The sequence below is a fragment of the Micropterus dolomieu genome, linkage group LG09 (genome assembly GCF_021292245.1).
Source record: "Micropterus dolomieu isolate WLL.071019.BEF.003 ecotype Adirondacks linkage group LG09, ASM2129224v1, whole genome shotgun sequence".
In the NCBI taxonomy this organism is placed as follows: Eukaryota; Metazoa; Chordata; class Actinopteri; order Centrarchiformes; family Centrarchidae; genus Micropterus; species Micropterus dolomieu.
The window spans coordinates 8,872,594-8,895,558 of record NC_060158.1 but is presented as its reverse complement, the minus strand read 5'-3'; the positions used below and the strand labels follow the sequence as shown (position 1 = coordinate 8,895,558).

The 22,965-nt window shown below is 39.9% G+C and overlaps 1 protein-coding gene across 3 annotated transcripts; it reads left to right on the top strand.

Moving 5' to 3' along the window:
- The first annotated feature begins 6,029 nt into the window (after positions 1-6,029).
- Positions 6,030-22,919, top strand: thrap3b (thyroid hormone receptor associated protein 3b). Of its 3 annotated transcripts, XM_046058645.1 has the most exons (12): positions 6,030-6,417; positions 9,285-9,438; positions 12,879-13,682; positions 14,457-15,047; positions 16,072-16,238; positions 16,403-16,514; positions 16,623-16,698; positions 17,358-17,539; positions 18,247-18,484; positions 18,943-19,092; positions 19,389-19,433; positions 21,256-22,919. In XM_046058645.1, the coding sequence occupies exons 2-12, from the start codon at positions 9,317-9,319 to the stop codon at positions 21,481-21,483; spliced, it is 2,715 nt and encodes a 904-aa protein (XP_045914601.1). In that variant the 5' UTR covers positions 6,030-6,417; positions 9,285-9,316; the 3' UTR covers positions 21,484-22,919. The 3 variants fall into 3 exon arrangements, 2 of the variants coding, with proteins under 2 accessions (XP_045914601.1, XP_045914602.1); XR_006826361.1 differs by lacking the exons at positions 19,389-19,433; positions 21,256-22,919 and adding an exon at positions 18,599-18,721 and having other exon boundaries at positions 18,943-19,084; XM_046058646.1 differs by lacking the exon at positions 19,389-19,433 and having other exon boundaries at positions 6,031-6,417.
- The last annotated feature ends 46 nt before the right edge of the window (positions 22,920-22,965 follow it).

Sequence of the window (22,965 nt, the reverse complement as noted above, 5' to 3'; positions counted from 1 at the left end):
TCTTGATCTTGCTAAAACTCAGTATTATAAAAGTTTAGTAGCATCTTTCTCTTGTTTTTCTAATGCTTGCACTTAGTATTCTTACAAGATCATTCAAACAGAAGGAGGCCCAGAGCATTATATGATTCTGTTGCAAAACACTTTTGGTTTTCATGTTCATGGAGGAATGTTTTTTGCATAGCCACTTCATGATTGCAATATGAAAAGTATTATGGTTTGTCCATGTGCAACACCGTGGAGTCATATATACCCAGGCCTTTACCTTTTTCCAGCTTGCGGAACTGAAAAGGAACAGTATATACATTTCAAAACATATGTCATATGGTTGAGTGATTCAACCTGCCCATCCTTCGCATGACAAATGAAAGGAGACCATTGATCAGTAAATGACGTTGAACATTTGAACGCTTCCAGAGAGTGAACTATTTATAATTCAGATGTGATATTACCAAGTGGTTGTCAGACAGTTGGTTGCAAGAGGCCGTGCTTGATCTTAACATCTTTTCACTGAGATTTCTTTCTTTAAACGAGGAAGGAGAGCCGTCTTGTTCATCTCTGTTTCACGGCACTTTCACCTTCCCCTGCAAGGTGAGCCTTTTCTTTTCTCTCTCTCACACCTTTGCATGTTTTGTGCTGCTGTGTTTTTGTGCCTTGACAAGAAAGTCGACATTGTAATTTGAGTTTTTGGTTTCAGTGTCTTACTTTCTTTTCTTTGCTGAACTCAATGGAGAAAAAAAGTTAAGATAAAAGAGATATGTTAATTAACATGACATGAAAAGCATTACACTCCTTCACAGTCTGTATAGCTTTTTTATTAGTGCAAGATTCAATGGTTTCTAAGTAAGATCAATGTATTTTACTTTTGATAAATTTTTGCTTCAAAGACAGGAAAAAGTTAGTTGTACTACAGAGAAAGACTAAAACGTTTAGGGAGAAACAGTAAAACACAGAAGAACTGAACAATAAGGTTCTTGTGATGAGAAAACATTTAAAATTAAAGCTGCAAGCAGCGTTGGGTGGGCCCTCGCAAGTGTAGCGCGTCGAGGTGTGAGGCGGCCGTGTTGCAGATTCTGGAGCTCTGCCAGTGTGGCTGTGAATTTCCAACGCGCTTCGGACGCTAAACAAACGTTTTAATCATCACTTGCTGTGTCCCCTTTCTGGCGCTACATAGCACTTCGCACTACAACTATAAATGGACATGTAGATGTGTTCCGTGCACCTAAAGTTTGGTGCATGTGTTCAGGTCGGGACTCTTATTAAAGGTGTAAAAGTTGATACAGAACTGAGCTTGTACAGTCAAGTTACAACAACTTCCTGTGTCATGGCGAAGCGTGGGACTTCACCGCCATGCCACCGCCACGCTATTTACCAAAAACTCACAAGTTTTACATCATGGCCTCATCAATGTGTTAAGGGTTTTCTGGGACAGTTTTGAAGTTGATACGTCCAACCTGCTAGGAGTAGTACATTACAGCGTAAAATGTGTCATTTCCTGCTGCCAGCAGGTGGCGCTATGACTTCGAGTGAATTTTGACATATGGATGTGTTCAGAGCATAGACTGTATATAAAAAGAGCAGGACTATTGTTATACTAAATTTGGTGCAGATGTGATTACGTGTACTGAAAAACTTCCTGTTTCATGGCTAATCACTATTTTTCGATGACACGCCACGTGCAACCTGGTCGACTTGTAATAACCGTTTGAATAACTTTTAATTGTCAATGGGTTTAGAGTGCACATCGAAAATTTGAAGTTGATTGGACTAAATCCCTAGGAGTTTCTTAAAGTACAAAGTGTGTAAATCGCCAAAAATTACCATTAAATCCAAAATGGCCGACTTCCTGTTTGTCTGCAGGCTGCTCTGTAGGGGGCGCTAGCGAGCCATTTTGACACACCCATTGAAACCCATAAAATAGGAAATTTTGCGGCGCGTCTGAATTATTAGATAATTAATAATAGATTATTATTAAGTTTGGTGAGTTTTCGAGTATGTTTAGGCCCCTAAAATTGAGGTTACTTAAACTAAAAAAGAAGAAAAAAAACAAATCAATAGGGACCTCGCATGGTTCGTGCTCAGGCCTTAATAATACATAAAAATGCCCTTGCACTAACTAAAGGATGAAATTTTGGAACATTTTTTTGCCTGCTGCTTGTGTTGTACTTTGACACAAATGCTCCGCAGGTTTCATGTTGCAGAATCTGAACACGCTACAATCCCTTTAATCTCACTGACTTTATTTCAGTTCAGTCTCATGACCTCACTGGTCAACATTGTCCTCTGCCCCTTGGAATTCAAACCTCCAGTGAGACTATAAACAGCTTGTAACAGTGAGTGACAGACAAGGAGCCATGTGTGCTCCCACAATGTGGCCAAATGAGAGATTTGTCTGGGTTAATTTTAACTTTGGCACATCGAAGTGCCCAACACCTGTGCTGCAAAGGAAATGAGAGTGAATAGGAACTGTTTGCATACCTTTGTCAAAGGTCAACAAGGAGTGATTTGATCACCGTGTGTCATGTGGAGTTGTGAAATTTCAAACCAGGTCTTTGTGCAGGCTGTGGACTGGATGTCATGTTATTATCATGCAGAATAAGGGACAGAAATTTGGGTTTAAGACTCAAGAAAATAGATGAACTTTAACGACAGCCTTCGGGGCTGTGTGACACTCTTTTTTCCATACGTTTTTCGAAGGATGACTTGTAAAGCTCGGCCCTCCTTGGCAACACATGCGTCCAAAAATGTACAAAATGTCTTCCTTTCCTTCTTTTAAGATAAAATTGTTGAACTTCACGTTACTCACTTTGCCATTTACAGAGGTGCAGAGTAAGATCACATTGAAAATATTTCACCATTCTCTCAAATAACGAACAAAGACAGTACAAAAAGGTGGAGAAGAAAATTATTAAAAAGAAGGAGAAACACAAAGAACATACAAGTCACGCAATATATGAGAAATCACAAAACAAAATGCTGTTAAATATTCAACTATTCTCGCTCTGCAAAAATAGTTGTATTTTGTCACTTATGCAAACATTAATTCCTGATATTGAATACTGCAATCACAAATACACAGTACTGGTACTCACGTATGCCATTATTACACATTTTGCCTTAAGGCAGTGGATATGAGCTATTACTTCAGTACATTATACTTGTACTACATCTTGTTATTAGTCCCTTTGTTGACTCATTTTGTGCACCGACATATTGTTTGGCACAGATGACTGAATGTCTATACACAAGGGAGATTGGCAGTTGGATAAAGGCACACTGTCAGAAACACAAAATATTACTGCAACAAATACACTTTTAGACGAAGAAATAGATGTTGTACATGGTAACGGCTTATCTTTGTTAATGTCTTGTATGTTTGTTTTAACCCTATTGCAAATCAAATTTCCCCTGGTGGGACAATAAAGATTGAATTGAATTGCACTCCAGTCTAGCTGTTGAGGATTGCTTTCCTCCTCATTTTGTGGGATTTAAAAGTTCCTTGAGGTTTGTGCTCTTGTTTGCCTAACAACAAAAATAATACACATTCTTTAACTTTGAATAGACACTGACATACCATTCATCCATAGAAGGCAAGAGGGGAATACCATGAACCAGAGATTCTTACAATAGAATGAAAGAAGTCTTTGTGACAGATCTATAATTCATTTACTACTGAGTCTCACATCTCCAAATCAAACAGTTCAGTGAGATGAGACAGAATATAACTTTAGCCAAGACCAGTGGGGCCCTGAGTGGTGTTCAGGATGGAATCTGTGTCTGTGATAGGAGGCGTTATGAGGCTTTGAGTCTGATAAAAATAGTGCACAGCACTACAAACGGACCTCAAGCTGAAAGACAGCTGTGTATTTGGGTAGAGGGCGAACATCTTCCACCACAGAATTAAATGTAAATGCTCCGTATTTGTATAGCGCCTTTCTAGTATTTTCGACCACTCAAAGCGCTTTTACACTACATCTGCATTCACCATTCATTCACATTCATTCACTGAGCTCAAACAGAAACTAACATTTACACACATTCAAACACTGTCGGAACAGCCACCAGGGGCAAATTCGGGGTTCAGTATCTTGACCAAGGACACTTCAACATGCAGCCTGGAGGAGCTGGCCGACCTTCCGATTAACGGGCACCCCGCTCTACCTCCTGAGCCACAGCCGCCCCAGTTAACCAAAAAAAGCTGTAAAATATTAAGAGATTGTAAATAGTTGCTGGCGAAAGGTTTTTTGTTTCAATGATTTAATTAGGCCACTACACCAGGGCCACATTTTTTGATTTATTTATTTACCTTTCTGTCAATTATTTTTCCCAATTAAATTCAGTGTTATTTATATAGTAATTGTAAATACCAGAAGTTATGTCATTGCACTGTTATAAGCATATAAAGCACTATTATCCAATGAGGGTTAAATGCAGGGTTTTTCGCCTCTCATCCAAGAGGATTCTTCAGTTGTAACAGTGCTTATGGTTGTTAAAGTCACCATAACGACTGCCGTTACAACAGCCATAAGCACTATCTAATGTGGTGTCCATCACCTTTATAACAACCCTAAAGAGGTTAAATACCTGGGACTCCCAGTCAGTTAGAATTGAAGAAGACTCTTCAGCCAAATCCAGTTGACCTTCCTTTGATAACTGTGATCTGGGTGACTTCGACTCTTCGAAGACATAATGCACAATTGTTTTTTAGATTGATGCAATTCTTGGAAAACAAATGAGAAACAACAACAAAACAACAGATTGTGCTCAGGGCAGCGAGAAATTCTTAATTTGTTGTTTATCAGGAACCAAATCTGAGACGTTTGCTGGTGTGCTCACCAGCTGGCAGTTTGTTTGGGAATATGATATTATGTGGACCACAATGCTAACTGACATGATAAGGGCCATAACTGGGTCACGCTTTATTACAGAGGTCCGGTAATAAAGAGAGTCAATTACAGTACGTCTCTTTCCGTAAGCGGATAACCACAAGTCTGTGCTGCTTTAGACCTTGCACAAAATAGGAAATCATAGGAAACCTGTAATACAGGTTATAGTTCCTTAATGCAGAGTTACACTGCTGACAAATGGTACAAATGGTTTGCTTTTCTAAATTAATGTATCCTAATTATGTAGGACTAAAAAAATATAGTGATAATAAAAATAAATATTGGACTATTGGATTGCAGACACACAATATTAAAGCACTTAGATCGATGCTGGGAGCAAAAATAATTTGATTACGCCCTGAGTCCTCTGACTTTTCAATGCGATAGATTTCTCTGTTAATAGTCAGATTAAGCAGAGGGTGTAGTTTATTGAGGGCCTCTTGTAGAGGGCCTTATGTCAGAATCTGTTAGAATCTAGATATACCATTGATATTTCAGCTATTGTTCATACATTGGTGCATAATCTCCTAAAGTACTTTGTTTAATCAAATGAAGGAGTACAGGAGCCCCAAGCAGATTAATCCAGCCATGTGCCATATGTAAGGGTTTCACTTTGTGTTGAAAAGTGGCGGAGGCATAAGGGGTCAGATAGGGGTGTGACACTACAGTTTTAGCTCACGAGACGTGACGATGCACAATATTGTGTTCAAGATATTTTAATACTGTTTTAAAGAAATATTCAATGCTGAAACATATGAGTGAGCTTTAAACACTTAATTTCCTGCATTCTGGAGACATTTTCTGCAGCAATTCTTGGTGGCAATGTCTTTATTTACTTAAAGGGAAACACACAAATCATGTGACAATTTTTTTTTAGCTTAAATTACTTTTTCTGGACAAGGCAAATTTGTTTCTGATGTGCATTGCATGCAAACTTTCTCAAGCATTTTCATTTGTTATTTAACATTACTTGTTACAAGCTATTTTTCAGAACATTTTAAACAAAGTGGGCACATGTCCCAGTGCCCCCAGTGGGCCACAGGTGGTACAGTAAGAAGAAATACAGCACTATAATGAGCTCTCTGAGGAAATTTGACCCCCTCTCCCCTCGGGACATCCACACTTAGTCACACAAAGCCTCGCGATATTCGAGCGTAGCGCTGGGACTGGAACATATCGTGAGCTAATGTGTGTCTGCCGATTGTTAGCAAGCGTTAAATCTCGATGCCTATAACACATACATTTAGCACAGTTGACAGATAAATGGAAGCATCCCTATATGCATTTAATGAGGAATGACACATTCATCCAAACACCCGGCCTCTCCTGAAGGCGCAGTGTGTCCGTAACTGTCGCTAACTGTGCTGCTGCTAACCAGCTAAGTGGGGTGCTAACATCCGGTCCGTAACGTCCAGTAAAACCAGGAAGGAGGGACCAGACGATCAGGCAGCTTGGCCTCAAAGGTTGCTCTACTTCTGCAAACATTTATTCATTAAAAACGAACCTCGTCGAGCCTTGTGAAGACGGGGAAAAGGTAATTACAACGTAGTTCAGACGTAACGTTAGTTCAGTTTAGTCGCTAAGCTGATATTTGACGCTAGCTGCTGCTTTGCTAACGGAAAAAGATTGAGAAACGTTAAGCAACGCTGGTGCTCTCAGGAGCATTATCGATAGCTTCATTCTGTTTTATTGAACTTAAGTATTGGCTAACGTTACAATGCCGTGTGTCCCCGCAGCAGCACGTCAGGCAAAACCAAGTATTTTTTACGTTATGTTGTCTGTAGCTTGTTGTATCTGGGACCTGTTTTCTGTAGGTTATAACTTTAGGTAACCTTGTGTTGTCTCTTTGCACATAGCCGTTAATGATTAGTAACAAAAGTAACTAAATAAACAACGCATTTAGCATTAACCCCACCGTGGCTTGTGTGGCTGAAATGTTTTTTCCCCACCCTTGACATTTAACTTATGCCAGGTGGATCTATATTTGCGAATTATATTTGGGATTTTAAGTGTAATAACGTTACATATGTAAGAGTTATTGTAGACAGCTATATGAAATTATATTTTGGCAGCTACATTTTATAATATAGCGTTAACTGACAGGGATCAGTATTAAAATACTACATTATATGCACTTTCAAGAACTTGACCTTAACTTTAGGGAAATACTCAATTATAAGAACAGTCAAATGAGTCCTGCGTTTGACTTCTAACACTTTCCGGTTTCTCACACAGATATTTCCCTCCACCGTTAAAATGTGTCTGTCTTTGGTGGGCTGGTGCATGTGCTTTGTTTCACTTCAGCCCACACAACCGGCCTGGCTACTTTTAAGAGTAAACTATAACCAGTTTGACATCAAGCTACACCAGAGCACACATTATGTGATAGATAAGATGAGTTATGGCTTAGAGAAACAAGTAGTACTGCATATGCATATTTACTTTCACTACATGTAAAGGTTAATTGTATTAGAGAGCAGGGTGTACAGCCCTACAGACTAACTCCTGTACTGTCAGAGACGGCATGTGGTGATGCACTTGAAATTATTCATGCTTAGTTTCACTTCCTGTTAGTGTTTATGTTAGAGAGAGAGAAATGGGCTTTTGGTGGCATACAGTAGACTGATGCACCTCCTTGTAATTATTATTCAGGGCATACATGGAATCTGCCGGCCCTTGTCCAGAGAAGAGCAGAATCTGAGATGATGCTCTGAATACCAACTCTTAAATTACCTAATTTTTAAAATAAAAAGCTTATAAAAAGGTATGTCTTTATGCATTTTTCACACAGTAAAACCTGCTTTTCAGGGATAAAACTCATAATATTGAAAGCATGGATTTTCTTTTTTCATGAGAGACTCGCAAAAACAGGTTTCCCCTAGCTTATTGCTTACCTTAATTATGTGTATTGAAAGTTTGAGGTTCAGCGGAAGAGCAACGAGTGCCTTTTTGTCCCCCAAATTTGGGGCCTAGGTGGTAAAAAAAAAACAAAACACTCAAGTGTCTTGCTTTAAATGTGTACAGAGATGGGAAACTATGAACATGTAGCAACCATTGTTTGGGACATAGCAACTGTTGTCCCTTTAAACATAAAAGAAAGCATGCATTCCAACATTCAGTACGCATTTAATTGGGCTCTTAAAGGGAATCTTGAATAAAATGCTTCAGACTTTATCTTGGAGTAGCAGGTTGACGTCATCAGTACTGCCTTTTCAATATGAAGATCCTGGTACAAGTCCCTGGTGTAGTAAAAGCATTCTCTTTGCCTGACTGCACTAAAGCAACACTAAATGCTCAAGGGCTGCTGCTTTGCAAGACACTGATGCTCTGATGTCCATTTTGTAGAAGAGATGCATAAAGAGAAATATTTTGAGGCATTATTAGAGCTGCTTGGCAGATAGGCAGCAAGATGGACAAATGCTGCAAAATACATACTGGTGGGTTTGTTCTTTGACTTGGCTGTTCTTTGTCATTGCAGTCTCACTATTGACCTCCTTAAAGTCATGTCCTTTTAAAATTATTTTTTTTCTTATAACATCTTCTTGTCAGGCATTGTAATCAGAGAGTTCAGTGTGTAAGTGCAACATAGTGACTTCCATGTAAGGGGGCCCTCGGTGTATGTAGAGAGACTATCGGTAATGAGGGAGAGAGGCAACAAAGGCCCCAACAATAACAGTAATAACAGAATTTCACAGTATCGCTAATAGGGAGATCTCCCACAATCGCCTCCAGAAACTAACAACACAGAAAACGGTTTCCCACAGAGCAGATTGTGTAGCTCTAATTAGACTTGTTTGAGACGTGTTGCAGAATCTGATTCTGTATTGTTGGTTATATCTAGATGTTGGAAGGGTCATGTCCTTGAACATCTGAACGGTTTACATTAAATTGTGTCTTATGTCAAGCTTTCTTTCACTCCTTAAGCAGCAGCCTTCACATCTTGCTGCACAGGAGCTCAACCTGTCTCAAATTGCTGCCGGCTCATGAGCACATGTTTACGTGCCTCTCCAGCTGTCTGCTATAGTTATAAAACTGACTTGTTGGCCTGTTGTGTTGATATCACTGCATTGGTTTTGATTTATTATTGTCTGACCATTTCAAGGTCATGTGGGGCTTTAGGGGCTGGGATGGGAGGTTTGAAAGCAGCGAGGTGCAGGGGTCTTGATGACCGGCGAAAAGGTTTCATGTATGCTGCGAGAACCAGCCTGTCAGCTGGTCTGGAAACATGTAGCTGTATAATCCTGAGAAGTATGGGGAATTTGCTTGAATTAAAGTTGATTTTTTTTTTCATAACGTTTGGTACCTTTTTCATTCCCTTAAATTGTGTTTGCAAACAAAATATTCATATCAACTACACCTTATTTAGCCAATAAAATTAACTTGTTTTCTTATGTTTTGAAGGAAAAGAATATTTATACTACCTAAGTGGAAAGATGTCGAAGGCTCCAGATTCTCCAGCTCGTTCCCGTTCCAGATCAAGATCCAGATCCAGATCTTACTCCAGATCTCACTCTAGAAGTCACTCCCGCTCAAGATCCAGGAAACGTCGCTATAGGTAAACGTTGTTTAAATGTTTTTTGTTTATGACATTAACCGACATCATTAAATTGGTTTTGTGTATTTGGTGTTTATATTCAGCAGTTTGTATTTTGAATGATCATATTTATCAAGTACGCTTTTAAAGGAAATGTTGTGCAGTGATTATAGAACAGCTACAAGGAGTTGGTTGGACTAGACTCAATGAACTGTTATATTGAAGGAGTTGGTTGAACGCTAGACTCAATGAACTGTTATCATTTTTATAATTGTTAGTGATTAAGTTTTTCTAATGTACACTACTACCCACGATTTTGGTTAACTGATGTGTTGAAATACCACTTGAGCCTTAAGAGGCAATAGTTCGATATTATGGCTTTTTCACCCGCTGCTGCCAAAATTTACCCGCGGGATAAAAAAAATCATGGAGCTATCCGCCACTTTGGCTGACATGGAAAATGCACAACAGAAAGACACATAGAAGTAGTGCATTGTGGTGACACGCAACACATTCACACAGCCCAGTCAGCTCAGGGAACATCTGTTGCGGCGTTTCAAACCAAACTCACCAGTCTGGATGAGACCCAGTCCGTGACAGCCAGTCCGTCCTCATTGACAGCCATTGGCCGGACTACGGGAGGTAACTCTGGTGTTGTTGAAGAATTAGGCTACTAAGCTTGTCTGTTAGATGTGAGAGATGTCACTTGGTTTTATTTTCATTGGCCAACTTTAGTTTTGAAACTTAGTATTTTTTGTTTCCTTGCTGGGATCCAGAAGAGGAGGTTTTTGTTGAGATATGGACTATTGTGAAGATTTGAACAGACATAAGGACTCATTGGTGATTGAGCTCTGACTGTTTAATACACTGTGGTGAACTTTGATATTATATGATATTATTTAATGCCATGACTCTCAAATGATCTTTCTGTTAAATTATTATAATGTGATACTTCTTCTCCTCCTCTGCTCATCAAGCAACCTATTTTACTCTGTCCCTTTCAAATATGCTTCCTTGTTATCATGGCTGACATAAAGAGTAGTAATACATTTCGATCATGCATCTTCAATTGAAATACCTGGTTGTTAAGTAAGGTGGAGAAATAAAACACATGAGTCCTTTGTGTGTGCAAAGATCAATATGTTGAACATTGAATGACATTAGTTACATTAAATTATTAATCAGCTGAATGTTCCCTCATTTAGCTCATACATTTTAAGTGGCTGAGTGGCAGAACAAAAAATAATATTATAATAAAATAGTAATTGTACACAAGAGGAAGGAGCACACACATGTAGTATAAATACGTATATAATAAATAGTTTGTTAATTAACTCTGTGTTACTTGAAAATTTGTCGCTGTGCTCATAAATTTTTTCATATAGGAGCAGGAGCACATGTGCTTCTTGTGAAAAAGCTTAGCATAGAGCCCTGTCATTGTTCTCTTACTCTTTCTAGGTTTGCTCTTAATTTGCATACATGCTTTTCCTGTGTGATAGAACGTCTGACAAAGCCTCACGCAAATTGTGTCAGCTTACCCTTATACTTGGTAGTCATCATTTGTATTTGTGTTTTTGCAAGTTTTAAGATGTCAACCAATATACCCAATATAATGTTTTATTTTATTTATTATGTTTTTCCCCAGTGCTACCCACGCTGGCTGCCATGTTGTTTTCAGTCTATGTTTGTAAAGCCAAAAGGTTTAGCACTTTCACACACAGCTCTTCCTTAAGCATTGCTACACCGCATGTCAATGATTGTCAAAGGACAAGGGAGTAGCGAGCAAGTACTGTTGCTGTATCTCCCTCCCCCTTTACTTCCTCCCCCCTCTGTGGTTTAGAGCAAGTGCATCCTGGGTATACTCTTTGTCCAACACAGGCCACACAGACTGTCTTGCTTGGGGGAGTACACTGTAGTTTGTGTGTACTGCAGCACAGTTCAGGACGGCTCTGTTCCAATGACAAGGTGCAAGGGGTAAGCAGATAAATGACAATTCTGTGTTTGCATTAATGTAGCTGGCATGTACTTGTTAGTCTATGACTTTACAGACCATCAGGACAGGTGCAGTTCAAATTATACGTGCTTCTGTACCTGAATTTACTTGGTACTTTACATTTCCCTGCAGTAGGAAGATTGTTGTTGTTAACACACCTGTGTTCTTTCATAAGTGTTGGACTTTCCAGTTGCAGATATTATGTCATGGGTGATTAGTTTGGTCTGTCATCATGTCTTCTGTCCTCAAGTTGAAATCACATTAAACTCAAGTTTTCACTCTCAGTGTTGCTGCTGCAACACACAGACCCTTTTAAAGTGAGGATGAGCCTGCTGTGCTCAGTGGCATCTTCCCAGTCATCACTCAGCTTATATTGCCCCCTGGTGACTTGATATACACATGGGCAGTGGTGGGTTCTCTGTTTCTTGTCCAAGCTATCTAAAATAGGTTGTTGGGACCACAGGGTCGCCCTTGTGTTGCACCTAAGTGTCCGCAAAAAATGAGGAATAGTTTGTCTGATATTATTTCAATGGTTTTTTTTAGATGTTTCATTCTTTCCACTGTTGCAAAAAGCATATTCCATGTGCTCCATCTGCTGGTTAGATAATTTAATTATCAGTCCTATGTTTTAATATAGCATAATGTAACACAAGGCTGCACCTAACTATTCTTTCATTGTCTTTTAATCTACTGATTTGATTTATTGTTTTGCCTACAACTTGGGAGAAAATGTTGAAAAAATGTCTGTTGTGAGTTGTCAAAGACCAAGATGACCTCTTCATATTGCTTTTATTGTCCATCCAAGAAAACCCCACAGATATTGCATTTACTATTATAGAAGACAAAGACACAGACCAGAAAATACTGATAGTTGGAACCATTGACTCTAGCTTAAAAAATTACAAATGATTAATTGATTTATTAAAGTTTTTGTAATTGAGTAATTATGTTGGCGAACCTCTGATCCTTCAGGGTGATTCTAGGGTCATGTGGATATTTTAGTGGAACGACTCCATTCTTTGCAAAGGTTTTTTAAAAGTCTTAGAAATGGCTCTGAATGAGGAAATACATTTTATTTTTGAATGTTGTTTTATAGTTTGGGCTCTGTACCATCTTAACGGTAAATAGAATTAAACCTTGAGGGTTTACTCTTGAGCTTGAAGACAGCAGTTTGACAAAAACAAATAACTCCACACAAAGTCTAACTCAGTTGTTTCTCAAACTTTCAAATGGGGATGTGAATAGGCGTGGACTGACTCCTGTTGATGACTTCCCAGTCAATGCTGTGGGCACTTTGGTGTTCACAGATAGCTGATGCTGTGTGTTACTGGTGTTTTTTCACTATTTTGTTTAGGGTCCTTGCTGTTTCACTGACGTAGCATCCCCCATAAGAAAAGTAGCATTGTGGCTACAGTCTTAGCCCTTGCCCTCAATAACATAAGTTTTCTGTCTTTTCTCTCTCATCCAGTTCTAGGTCCCGGTCCCGCTCTCGCTCTCACTCTCCGTCCTACAGAAACTATCCAACCAGGGACTATCAGAACAACAGAGGTGGGTTCAGAGGCTACAACCGAGGCTACCGGAGGCCCTTCCACTACCGTGGCAGAAACCGAGGCTATTACCAACGTGGTCATTACCAGAACAGGGGAGGAGGCGGAGGCTATGGCTATAAGGCCAATTGGCAGGGTGGTGGTGGTGGAGGCTGGCACGATCGCCACCATGACCAGGACCACCATGCACACAGCCCCAGGAGGGGGCGCTCACGCTCCCGCACACCTAAGAAGCGTTCAGGCAGCCGGAGCCGCTCCCACTGCTCTGACCGCTCGTCTTCGGGGAGATCTCGTCACTCTAGGCAGTCGAGCTACTCCTCACGGTCCAGGTCCTCATCACCCCACCATCGCAGCAACAAGGGAAAGCCTGGCGGCAAGGATGCTAAGGACAAGCTAGCAGAAAGTCGACCAGAGAAATCCGATCGGACAGCAGATGGCGGTGACATCGAGAAAGCATCTGCAGGTAAATGGATTGACTATGATGCCAGCCCTAAACGAACCAGCCCAGAGACTAAGAAAGAGGATGCTTCCACTGATCCTGTGGGTAAAGCGCCTGGGGCTGGCGGTCCTCTATGGAAAACCATCGGCAGCGCATCGTCCCCTCCAGCAAAGAGCCCCGCAAAATCAGGACAAACCGCCTCCTTCAGTGGCTTTGGTTTCTTCTCAAAAGAAGATGCCATGCTGCCAGCTGGAGATAAGAATGTGATCTCTGCTGCCTTCAAAAAGTACGTCTAGTACCTTTTTAGCTACTTGAATGAATATCCGTTTTCTTTTTTAACTTTCCTAACTAATTGTGAACGTTATTTTTCTTTCAAACATGTTTAGCCCTTTTCAAATTTTCATTTTCCTTGGAAGAATACAGGTTTAAAAGGAATAAATAAGAGTCCTGATTATAAGTGCATTGAAAATGTAGCCGGCTGTTGTCCTTTTCTGTGGTGGTTACGTGAGTATAATTATTGCATTGTGATTCCTGGTCTTTACTGTTTGCAACCGGGATGGGCATTTTGTTTTTAGAAGTGATCAAGAAAGCAGCAGTAAATTGGCCTGTTCAAGCCTGTGAGAGCGGTTGGAAATCTTTGGAGTAAGGCCAGGATATGGATTTAAGAGTTTAAAAAAACACATGGAGCAATATTTCTCTTTTTACATACACAAACACATGAAAAAGGTTGGGTACACTGTCAACACGTAATCAGTTCAGTAACTAAAAGTTCTTTCTAGGCAGTAAAGTATGCACGCGTTTCCTTGTACACTTGTGTCAGTAACATGTCAGTTTGGAGCAAGGAAGGAGAAAAGTTTTGCAGGAAAACAGTTGAACAGTTCTTACCATGTGGTTTTAAACATGCCCATCCATTCTGTGTATGTATTTTTTCAGTTTGTTGTATTTGTGTAATTTTGTTTTTCCCTCTTGCATTCATTTCAGTCTGAAGTGTTAAAATAAGCATATTAGTCATGTGCCTGGTGTTGCAGGTACTAAAACTCAGTTTGGTTCTCTGTTTTAGGTTCTTGGCTGAGAATAAAAACAAAAAGCAGGCTGCTGAAAAGGAGAATGGTCGTGATAAGGAGCAGAGCACCACAGAACTCGAGAAAGGAAGCAAGTCTGGAGACCTTTTCAACATCTCGTCCACTTCTTTCAGCGACTCCAAGGAAGACCGGACCATGCCTTTCTTTGATGCCGGAGAAGAAGAGTTCCTAAAGTCTCATGGGCTGAAAGAGCGGGACATCGACGAGGATGGCGCGATGAAAACCACCCTCACAGATCGGGACATTTTCGGGAAATGGGGGGATGAGCCAAGCTATTCAAAGTCCTACCCATCGGCTAAAGAGAAAAGCCGAAGAGATGCGGAAGAGGCAGAGCCCATAGATCACATGGAGGAGGAGTTGTACCGAAGCCGCAAGCATAGCTCTAAGAAAGAGGAGAAGGCCAAGAAGAAGGAGAAGAAAGAAAAGTCCAGAAGGAGTCTGTCCCCTCCTGTCAAGGAGCGGCCGCTTTTCCCTGGAGCGTTCCCTCCTAGTGAGTCTCCTGTACGACACATGACTGCATCAAGGGAGGACTTTGAACTGAAAATTGGTTCTTTAGATGAAATGCCCAGGTACGTGTAGTATCCATTCATATACTGTACACCGTAGGATTACTGTATTGGCCCGAGTATAAGATGACCCTTTTTTTTTTAAACAAATAGACTTTCTTTAAAGAAACAGCAGTTCAAGAGTTGTCAGGCTCTTCGAAACATCAGAACGATTTTCTCTGGCTTTAGTCTGAGTTCCCCATTATGACACTTTATTAACCTGATAAATATTAACTTTACAGTTGATTCAATCCCCTGTCCATTTTTGCAATACAGAAAATGCATTTCAATAAATTTCACTTGTCAGGAATTTATTTCCTTTGTGGCAGAATAACCATCAAACTCCTGTAGGTTTAACATGACTAACTAAAAGCCTAACTAACTGACTCACTGTAAACAGATGTGAAGAAAGATGCTAGCCTAGCAACCCAAAGGCTACAAACAACCCATAATGCAACATGTTCTGTTATCAATTGCATCCAAATGAAGCACTTTTTTTTTTTTTTTTTTTTTTCCCAAACTGAATTTAATTAATGCGACGTGAAGCTAATTCTCCAGTCGGGTGCCATTAAACCATTGCAGAACACGAGAGCGCGATTATCTTAATTAAAAGAGTCAAACCTTAAACAGTGGGGAAACCATGTAGAAATGGAAATATAGCATTTATGTTTCATGTATTAATCTGAGGAATGTCTACTCATCGCACCAGACAGATACATTGTTTTTGTCTCTTCAGTGGGGGTTTAAGTCACGTGCTTTGTGTACTTACTGATTCATTCACTAAGTCTGTTTCCATTTCACTCTTGGATTTTTTTTTTTATAGTTACACGGACCTTTCCACCAAATTGAAACGCACTTTGAAAGGAGCTGGTGGCCCAGTTAGTATGTACTAACTCCACCCAAAAAGAATATCTGATGACATGAATATGCAGTAACAGTCCTGGAACATTATACAACCCCCTCGTCCTGTATTTGGGCCAATATGGTAGATGTCTTTGCTTTAAAGTGTTCTTGCACTACTTGTGCCTCACTTCTTCTGTTCTTTCAGCTCTTCCCTGTCTAAAGATCGCCTCATGCCCCGAGATCTGGTCAATCCCACTAAGAAAGATCCAGAGTTTCGTTCCATTTTCCAGCACATTCAGACAGCACAGCTCCGTCGCAGCCCCTCTGAGCTGTTTGCTCAGCACATAGTCTCAATTGTGCACTACATCAAAGGTATAGTATGACTGGTGCTGGTTTGGACTTTTCAGACTCAAGACAACAGCAGTTTGAACAGTTGACGAGATCCACTGGACATTTCATGACTTCAATATGTTAGTTACCACAGCTGGTGCTGCTGCTGTATACAGAATAATAGTTTTTTTGTCTTTTATTTGCAGCTCAACATTTCCAATCCGCAGACATGACTTTAAGTGAGCGCTTTGCCATGTACCAAAGAAAAGCTGCAGAGGTAGAAATGATGAAGCCAAGGAAGAGCCCAGAAATCCACAGGTATCCGCAACGTCTCGTTGTCTGATCTTCAAGTGATGTTTTTAACAAAGCATTTACATTGTGCCGTTTCCTTGCCTGCTGACAACAGTTCTTCTCCTCCTCTCTTAGGAGAATCGATGTTTCCCCCAGTGCCTTTAAGAGGCACTCTCACCTGTTTGAGGAGATGGAGGAAACAAGCTACAAGGTGACCAGCCCTTTTGAAATTTGACGTATTTGGAACAAGCAAATTTGAGACGATCCTTAAGCAGCAGTGTTCAGCTTTGTGCTTTTCTTTCAAAGGATGCATATTTCTAAATCAAAAGAGCCCCATTGTGTTTTGTAAGTGCCAAGCAAGCCCCCCAGCCTATATGGTTATTGATTGGGTATGTACGCACCCAAGCAAAGGCTAAAAGGAAGTGAATTAAGATCCTGAGTCCAAGCCTCTCAAGGAACGCTTATCAGTGCCTGTACCTTGTAAGTATTTTTCCTAAAAAGAATCAAGCCACAAAAAAACCCTGTGAAATTCAAGTTATTTTAATAAGCTACATGCATGCTGCTGGTTTCCACAAATACTTTTATATTGAATTGTGAAAAGTAATTTTTTTTAGGAAGTAAGCATTTTGTATTCTTTTTCACTACACGTAGTGTTTTTCTGCATCTGTGCCCATCACAGTTATGTGTAATGTAATAATTGTTAGTATTCACATTTTGCTGTAACTGCAAGAGGGAACACAGTGCTTTTTTATTTTCTGCATCTTTATTTGTATATTTGAATCTGTGGGTATATGTATGCTTGATTATTTCATTCAAAAATCAGTACAGCAAACAGCTGCTGTAGTGGCTAATAAACACTTATCTCTGCAGGATCCAAGTCAAAAGTTCAAAGGTGACGTGATGGACCTTCGCCTGGATATTGAAAGGCGTAAGAGGTTTGCTGGGAAGGAGCGTGACTACAAGCGTGAAGGGGGCAGGAGCCCAGGAGGCTCCCGAGGGCCGAGCAGAGAGAAGTCCTCTGAGAAATCCGGGAAGCACCACAAGAAATCAAAGTATGTTTAGTCTGTTGTCTCAGCAACTCCACTAGAGGTCGACACAGGCCTGTGTTCAGGCAAGAAACTGGGAATTTATTTGGAGGAGTGGTTACTATAGTTAGAGGGGACATGTTGCCATGTTGGAGGTCTGAGCACCACAATTACCACCTCGTCATGTCTTCTTCGTTTATTTAAGTATCATTTAAACACCCTACCTGTGCAAAGAGTTGGGCGCTTCTTTTGGTTATACAGCAGTTGGCTTAGTGTTCATTGCATTATATAGTAGTTTTTTTGCTAGATGAGCATTTGATTCATGAGAAATGCATTGCATTTCCTGCACTCCTTTAGAATTAAAAGCATTCTTGGGTTTAACGATGGAAAGCGCAATATGAAGCAGGTAAAAATACAGCTCTTACATTACTGACTGAGAGTGGTCCAGAAAACAGCCGTATTGGGAACAAAACTCTACTACACAACTACACCCTGCTCCGCTGTGTGAACAGACATGAATATTTAAAGGATGGTTAGTTCATCTGTTTAAAGGAAGATTTAGGATGTTGTTAAAGTGAAGAGGTGAAAACATCGGTCATGTCTCCTGTAACCTGTGTAACCACCCTACAAACGTTCTTCAGCCTGCACATTATTCCTTCAAACATCAAAAATGTTGTCTTGTAAAACAAATTGTTCTAACATTCACATCCAACTTTTTATGTTTGTGCTCCTAGGAAGGGTAAGAAGAAGCGGGATCGCTCTCCATCCTCCTCTTCCTCTTCCTCCTCTCCATCTCCCTCCCCTTATCCTCCACACTTCAGAGGTAAAGAGTACATGGGAGAGGGGATGGAGCACTCGGAGGAGGGCTACAGTCACCCACGTTATCCTCCACGGGACTACACTGGGCCCGCAGACAGAGGCCCTCGAGATTACGAGGGCCACAACACAGAGAGAGGCCGAGGCCGCGGATTTGTAAGTTCCTCTCTGTGTCTTTCTTCATCTCTTCTGCTGTATTTGTTTGTTTTTTTTCCACTGAGGTACTGACATCTCATCTTCTTGCAATTCTCTGTCCTAATGGCACCACAGTAGACTACGCTTCTCTGCTCTGTTCCTTCCTCCTAATGCTAAAGGAACATAATGTGGATGATGATGATAATGATGATGACACTCTATCATACATATTCCATGCACTACCTGATTTTTATTAAGGTAATGTAGCGCAGATCAGTGGAACTTCACCTCATCACTAAACAAATGCCTGATTTCCATCAGTATAGCTTTTATTTGTGTGTTCTGTCGTTCTCATTGTCCCTGGGTCGCTTTTTTACTCTGACCGGGACCAAGTTTATAAAATATTCTTCCATTTTATTATGTAAAATGTATTTGTCCCTTGACTGCAAGTTCAAATCCACCTGTTGTTTTGCTCTCAGTTCCCCAGAGTCCGAGGGAGAGGTTGGAACAGGGGAAATTATCCAGGCAACAGCAGCAATGGAAACCCTGCCAATATGAATCCTCCAGTGCGCCCTCCAGAGGAGGAGTGGGACCCTGAATACACCCCCAAGAGCAGGAAATATTACCTGGTGCGTCTCTGAAGCTACTAATTGATTTAGTGGCATACATAGATGTTTAAAAACATCAAACATAGGCCTTTTTCACTGAAGACATTTTGACATTTCACAGTAGAAATGAAATGATATTAAAATGATTGATGGCTGAATTTCATGTAGCTGCTTCTCTTTCAGGGTCCTCCTATTGTGCATGCAGGCTCACTGTCCCACTGTCGTGGCTTTTTGGGACACTGTAGCCATTGTTAATGTATTGAGTAACACATGTGCTTTCCCTACCTTGACATGTCAAAATGTCTGCTGTGAAAAAGGCCCATCAACCTACTCAACATAGTTTTCAGCCAAAGTTGGACAAGGTTTGTTTATTTCACATGCTATTTCTGTTTGTGCTGTTTTGATTTGAAATGATGCACCATTAGCAACATTTGATTCAAAATGTGACGACAGTTGTGGGGTTGTTTGCTCATGTTGCTGTCAGTCAAATAGGTTCATCAGCACCCACACACTCGTAATGAAGCAGATGAGCTATATAATAGCTTTTATATAATAAGCTTTTAATAACTAAGGAGAAACAAATACTCAACGTTTTCATTTTACATATAATGGACATTTACATAAAATGGATTTGTTCCTGTTAATGTTCAAGTTTACAATTAGAGTGTAGGCCAGATAAAAACCACTGTAGTCCTCATGTTTTTGGATACCCTACAACTTTAATGAATAGCCTGGGCTTTTATTTGCTTGTATTTGCATGTATTTGGGAAAGACGTCTGTTTGGCAGAGGCCTTTATTCCTTTTTTACAAAACTCTTGCTCAGCAAAGATGGGAAGGCTATTATGAAATTGTTTATTTCAACCAGTATGAATATTACTTGTAAAAATATTACTATAAAAATGATGCTATCAGATAACATATCAATCTAGCTCTGAGAAACATCTAGGCAAACCTAATGCAGAGAGAGAGAGTGAATGAGAGAGACTACCGTAGACAGGATGAAAGCCGAAGGTTGATGTAGTTATTTCAACTTTGGATTCATTTTTATGAAAAACAGTTTTGATTGTTTTAATCGGTGGACCCTTACGAACTAAATGAATAGAAATAATTAAAGAATGAACACTTATTCTGACTTAATGACCGCTTTAAAGTTAGGGAGTCACCACTTCTAATCTAAATGAATTAGACTTTGGTGCCCATTGTTTCCTTAAAATGAACTGAACGATTGAATTGTGGAGAATCTATTCGATGTGACAATGTGTAGCATGTCCATACTGACAAGATTTTCCAAAAACAGATCCGGCGTCTAATTGAGAATGTTTATTTGTCAAAACGTGTAGCCACACCAGGCCAGTCAAAGGGACAGGCGTCTAATTGGACTAATTGAGTTTTACGGTATATGCACATCCCAAAAAGAATATATGGTCTATAACAACTTCCTAAATGTTGGAATGTTAAGAACCAAGAATTTATCAACATTGTAAAGCCCAACTGGACCAATACTTGTGTTTTTAAAGACAATTTTTAGGCCAATTTTGCATCATTATAACAGAGTATAGATGCCAGCAAGACACGAGAGCATAAAGAGAATGTATGACCCCTGCCAGAATCACACCAAGGACGTTCAGGGACTAAAGTTCAGGAGAATCACAATTAATTTATTCAATTTAAGTATGTGATGATAATTTTAATAATAGTAAAGACAGTAATCCTGAGGGAAGAAGGGGCTTGGTGCACAGCAGCAAACTCAACTCTGGACCAACTTAAAACTTCTTCATAATTATTTAAGCATTGCTGTAAAACTTTCAAATTATTTTTAAACACAGCAGAAATGCTTACAATGTGTAAATAAATATAAATAGTCTGGAGTTGAGTTACGGGGGTTCACGATAAAGATTTCTTTCAAGTTTAAAGGCTCCTGAGTGATTATGGTCAGAACAAACACTTGATGCCAAACAGTGGATCACTTCACAAATCTGAGGTAGAACATTCAAAACAATTAAGATAAAACCTTTTTCAGTCCCTTTTTCCTCAACAAAACTATCTTAATAGAAAAATTAAGTGCTAATTCGTTTGTGATTCAAATGAATTAAATCAAACATTTGTTATATTGTTATTGAGAAAAATTTTATCGCAATAATTATCATTAGCGCTACCTTTAACGTTGCCCTTGTCGCCTTCCAGCATGACGATCGCGATGGCGAGAAAACCTGGATAGACAACCGCGGAAGAGGCCGTGGTGCCTTCCCGGCCCGCCGGGGACGCTTTGTCTATCGTAAGGGAGGCAGCAGCCCGAAGTGGACCCACGACAAGTTCCAGGGGGGAGAAGAGGGGGAGCTGGGAGACGACAGCATTGAAATAGACCGTAAAGACCCCAAGAATGCTGGAGATGCCTCCGCCCCCAAGCAGTAGACCACACTCCCTCATCGTCTACATATTCACAAGCGTCTCAGTGTCAGAACGGTTGCATCCCATCATTTAATGGTTAAAACGTGTTCAGTGAGTTGGAGCCTTCTCGCAGTTAAAAGTGAAGAAAGAACTGTAACTGACTTGAATGAAGAGCAACACTCTTAGGTTAGGTTTATTTCAGAGTGTTTTTATTTTAATGTGATGGTTTCTTTTTTTAATCTTTTTTTGATCGTTTTTTTTAAGGGAGAACTTACTTAGGCAACAAAGTTCAAAGGTGAATACTCTCTGAAAGCATGAGAAATTAAGAAATGCATTTGTGCCTTAGAAAATAATAATACAGAAATCTGTTTGAAGGCACAGCCCCGCCTCTGAGAGGCGCAGCTCTGTACCCGTTTGTCAGTGTAGGGACGGCATTAGACGATGTTCATGACATTGTTTTTCTTTCTTTGTGTTTGGGGCTGTGATAAATCTTTGATGTTACTGCATGAAATGTTTGATTCATACCTCCCTCCACGGGACCAATCAGTAATGGGCTCATGATCGTCAAGTTATCCCGCGTGAAAGTTACAATCCATTGAACCCCTGAACGATTGGTATTTGTCACTTATATTATCAGAGCTTTTTCATATAGTGCCACTTCACCTGTATGTCTCATTAGGAAGTGAGGACATTTTTGTGTGTGTGTGCTATACCATATATTCTCATTGATTGTGGGTGTTTTCAGTTAAAAACAAGTGTAAATTGTAAAGAATTGGCACCGAAATTTCCTGATTGGCTTTAGACTGAACAAACATGTAGACTGATAGTGAGGTAATACAACAGGCTAATACATGTATAGAATAATTACTTAATACTGTGATCATAATATCTGGGGAGGAATATATAAAACCTGAATATGGTTCTTTTTTTAATACAACAGTTACAGTAATACTCTTTCAAAAAATACCTGCAGTTTAACTTCTGTCATCAACACGAACATTAAAAAGTGGAGAGAAACCCTAACGTGTGATGTTTTGTCAAAGGCAAAGAGAGCGAGAGTATATTTTTAAGAGGTGAATCTCGCTGTGCTGCTTCATCCCACTTTTGACTAATACTGCATGTACTAAACAGAACTGTAGTACTGTATTTTCTGTTGTTTAATCTGAAGTTTAAAACTTTTTACTGTAGCTTAGAATTGTCTTTTCATTTTCAATATTTTTTCCTTTAATTCAGGGCAAATCTGTGAGTGTGATTTTAATTTTTTGTTTTTTTTAGATCTACAAATGGACAATGTAGACATGTTGGACAGCACACTGTGTTGAACGGTTTGTGATTTACTTCATTGTTTGGGGTCTCACATACTCCAGCGCCACAGTCTGTGTAAAAATATTAACAGTTGCAAAATCAACCATTTCTTTTCCATTTCTGACCTTATTAAAAACTCAATCTGTATAAAAATATTGACATGGTTTAATTTGGCCACAAGCTGGGCCTGCACATTTTATG

Coding starts and splice junctions, on each gene's coding strand:
- thrap3b (XM_046058645.1), top strand. CDS start 9,317: ATGTCGAAGGCTCCAGATTCTCCAGCTCGTTCCCGTTCCAGATCAAGA. Junction 15,048..16,071: donor TCTTTAGATGAAATGCCCAG/GTACGTGTAGTA, acceptor CTGTTCTTTCAG/CTCTTCCCTGTCTAAAGATC. Junction 18,485..18,942: donor GAGGCCGAGGCCGCGGATTT/GTAAGTTCCTCT, acceptor TTTTGCTCTCAG/TTCCCCAGAGTCCGAGGGAG.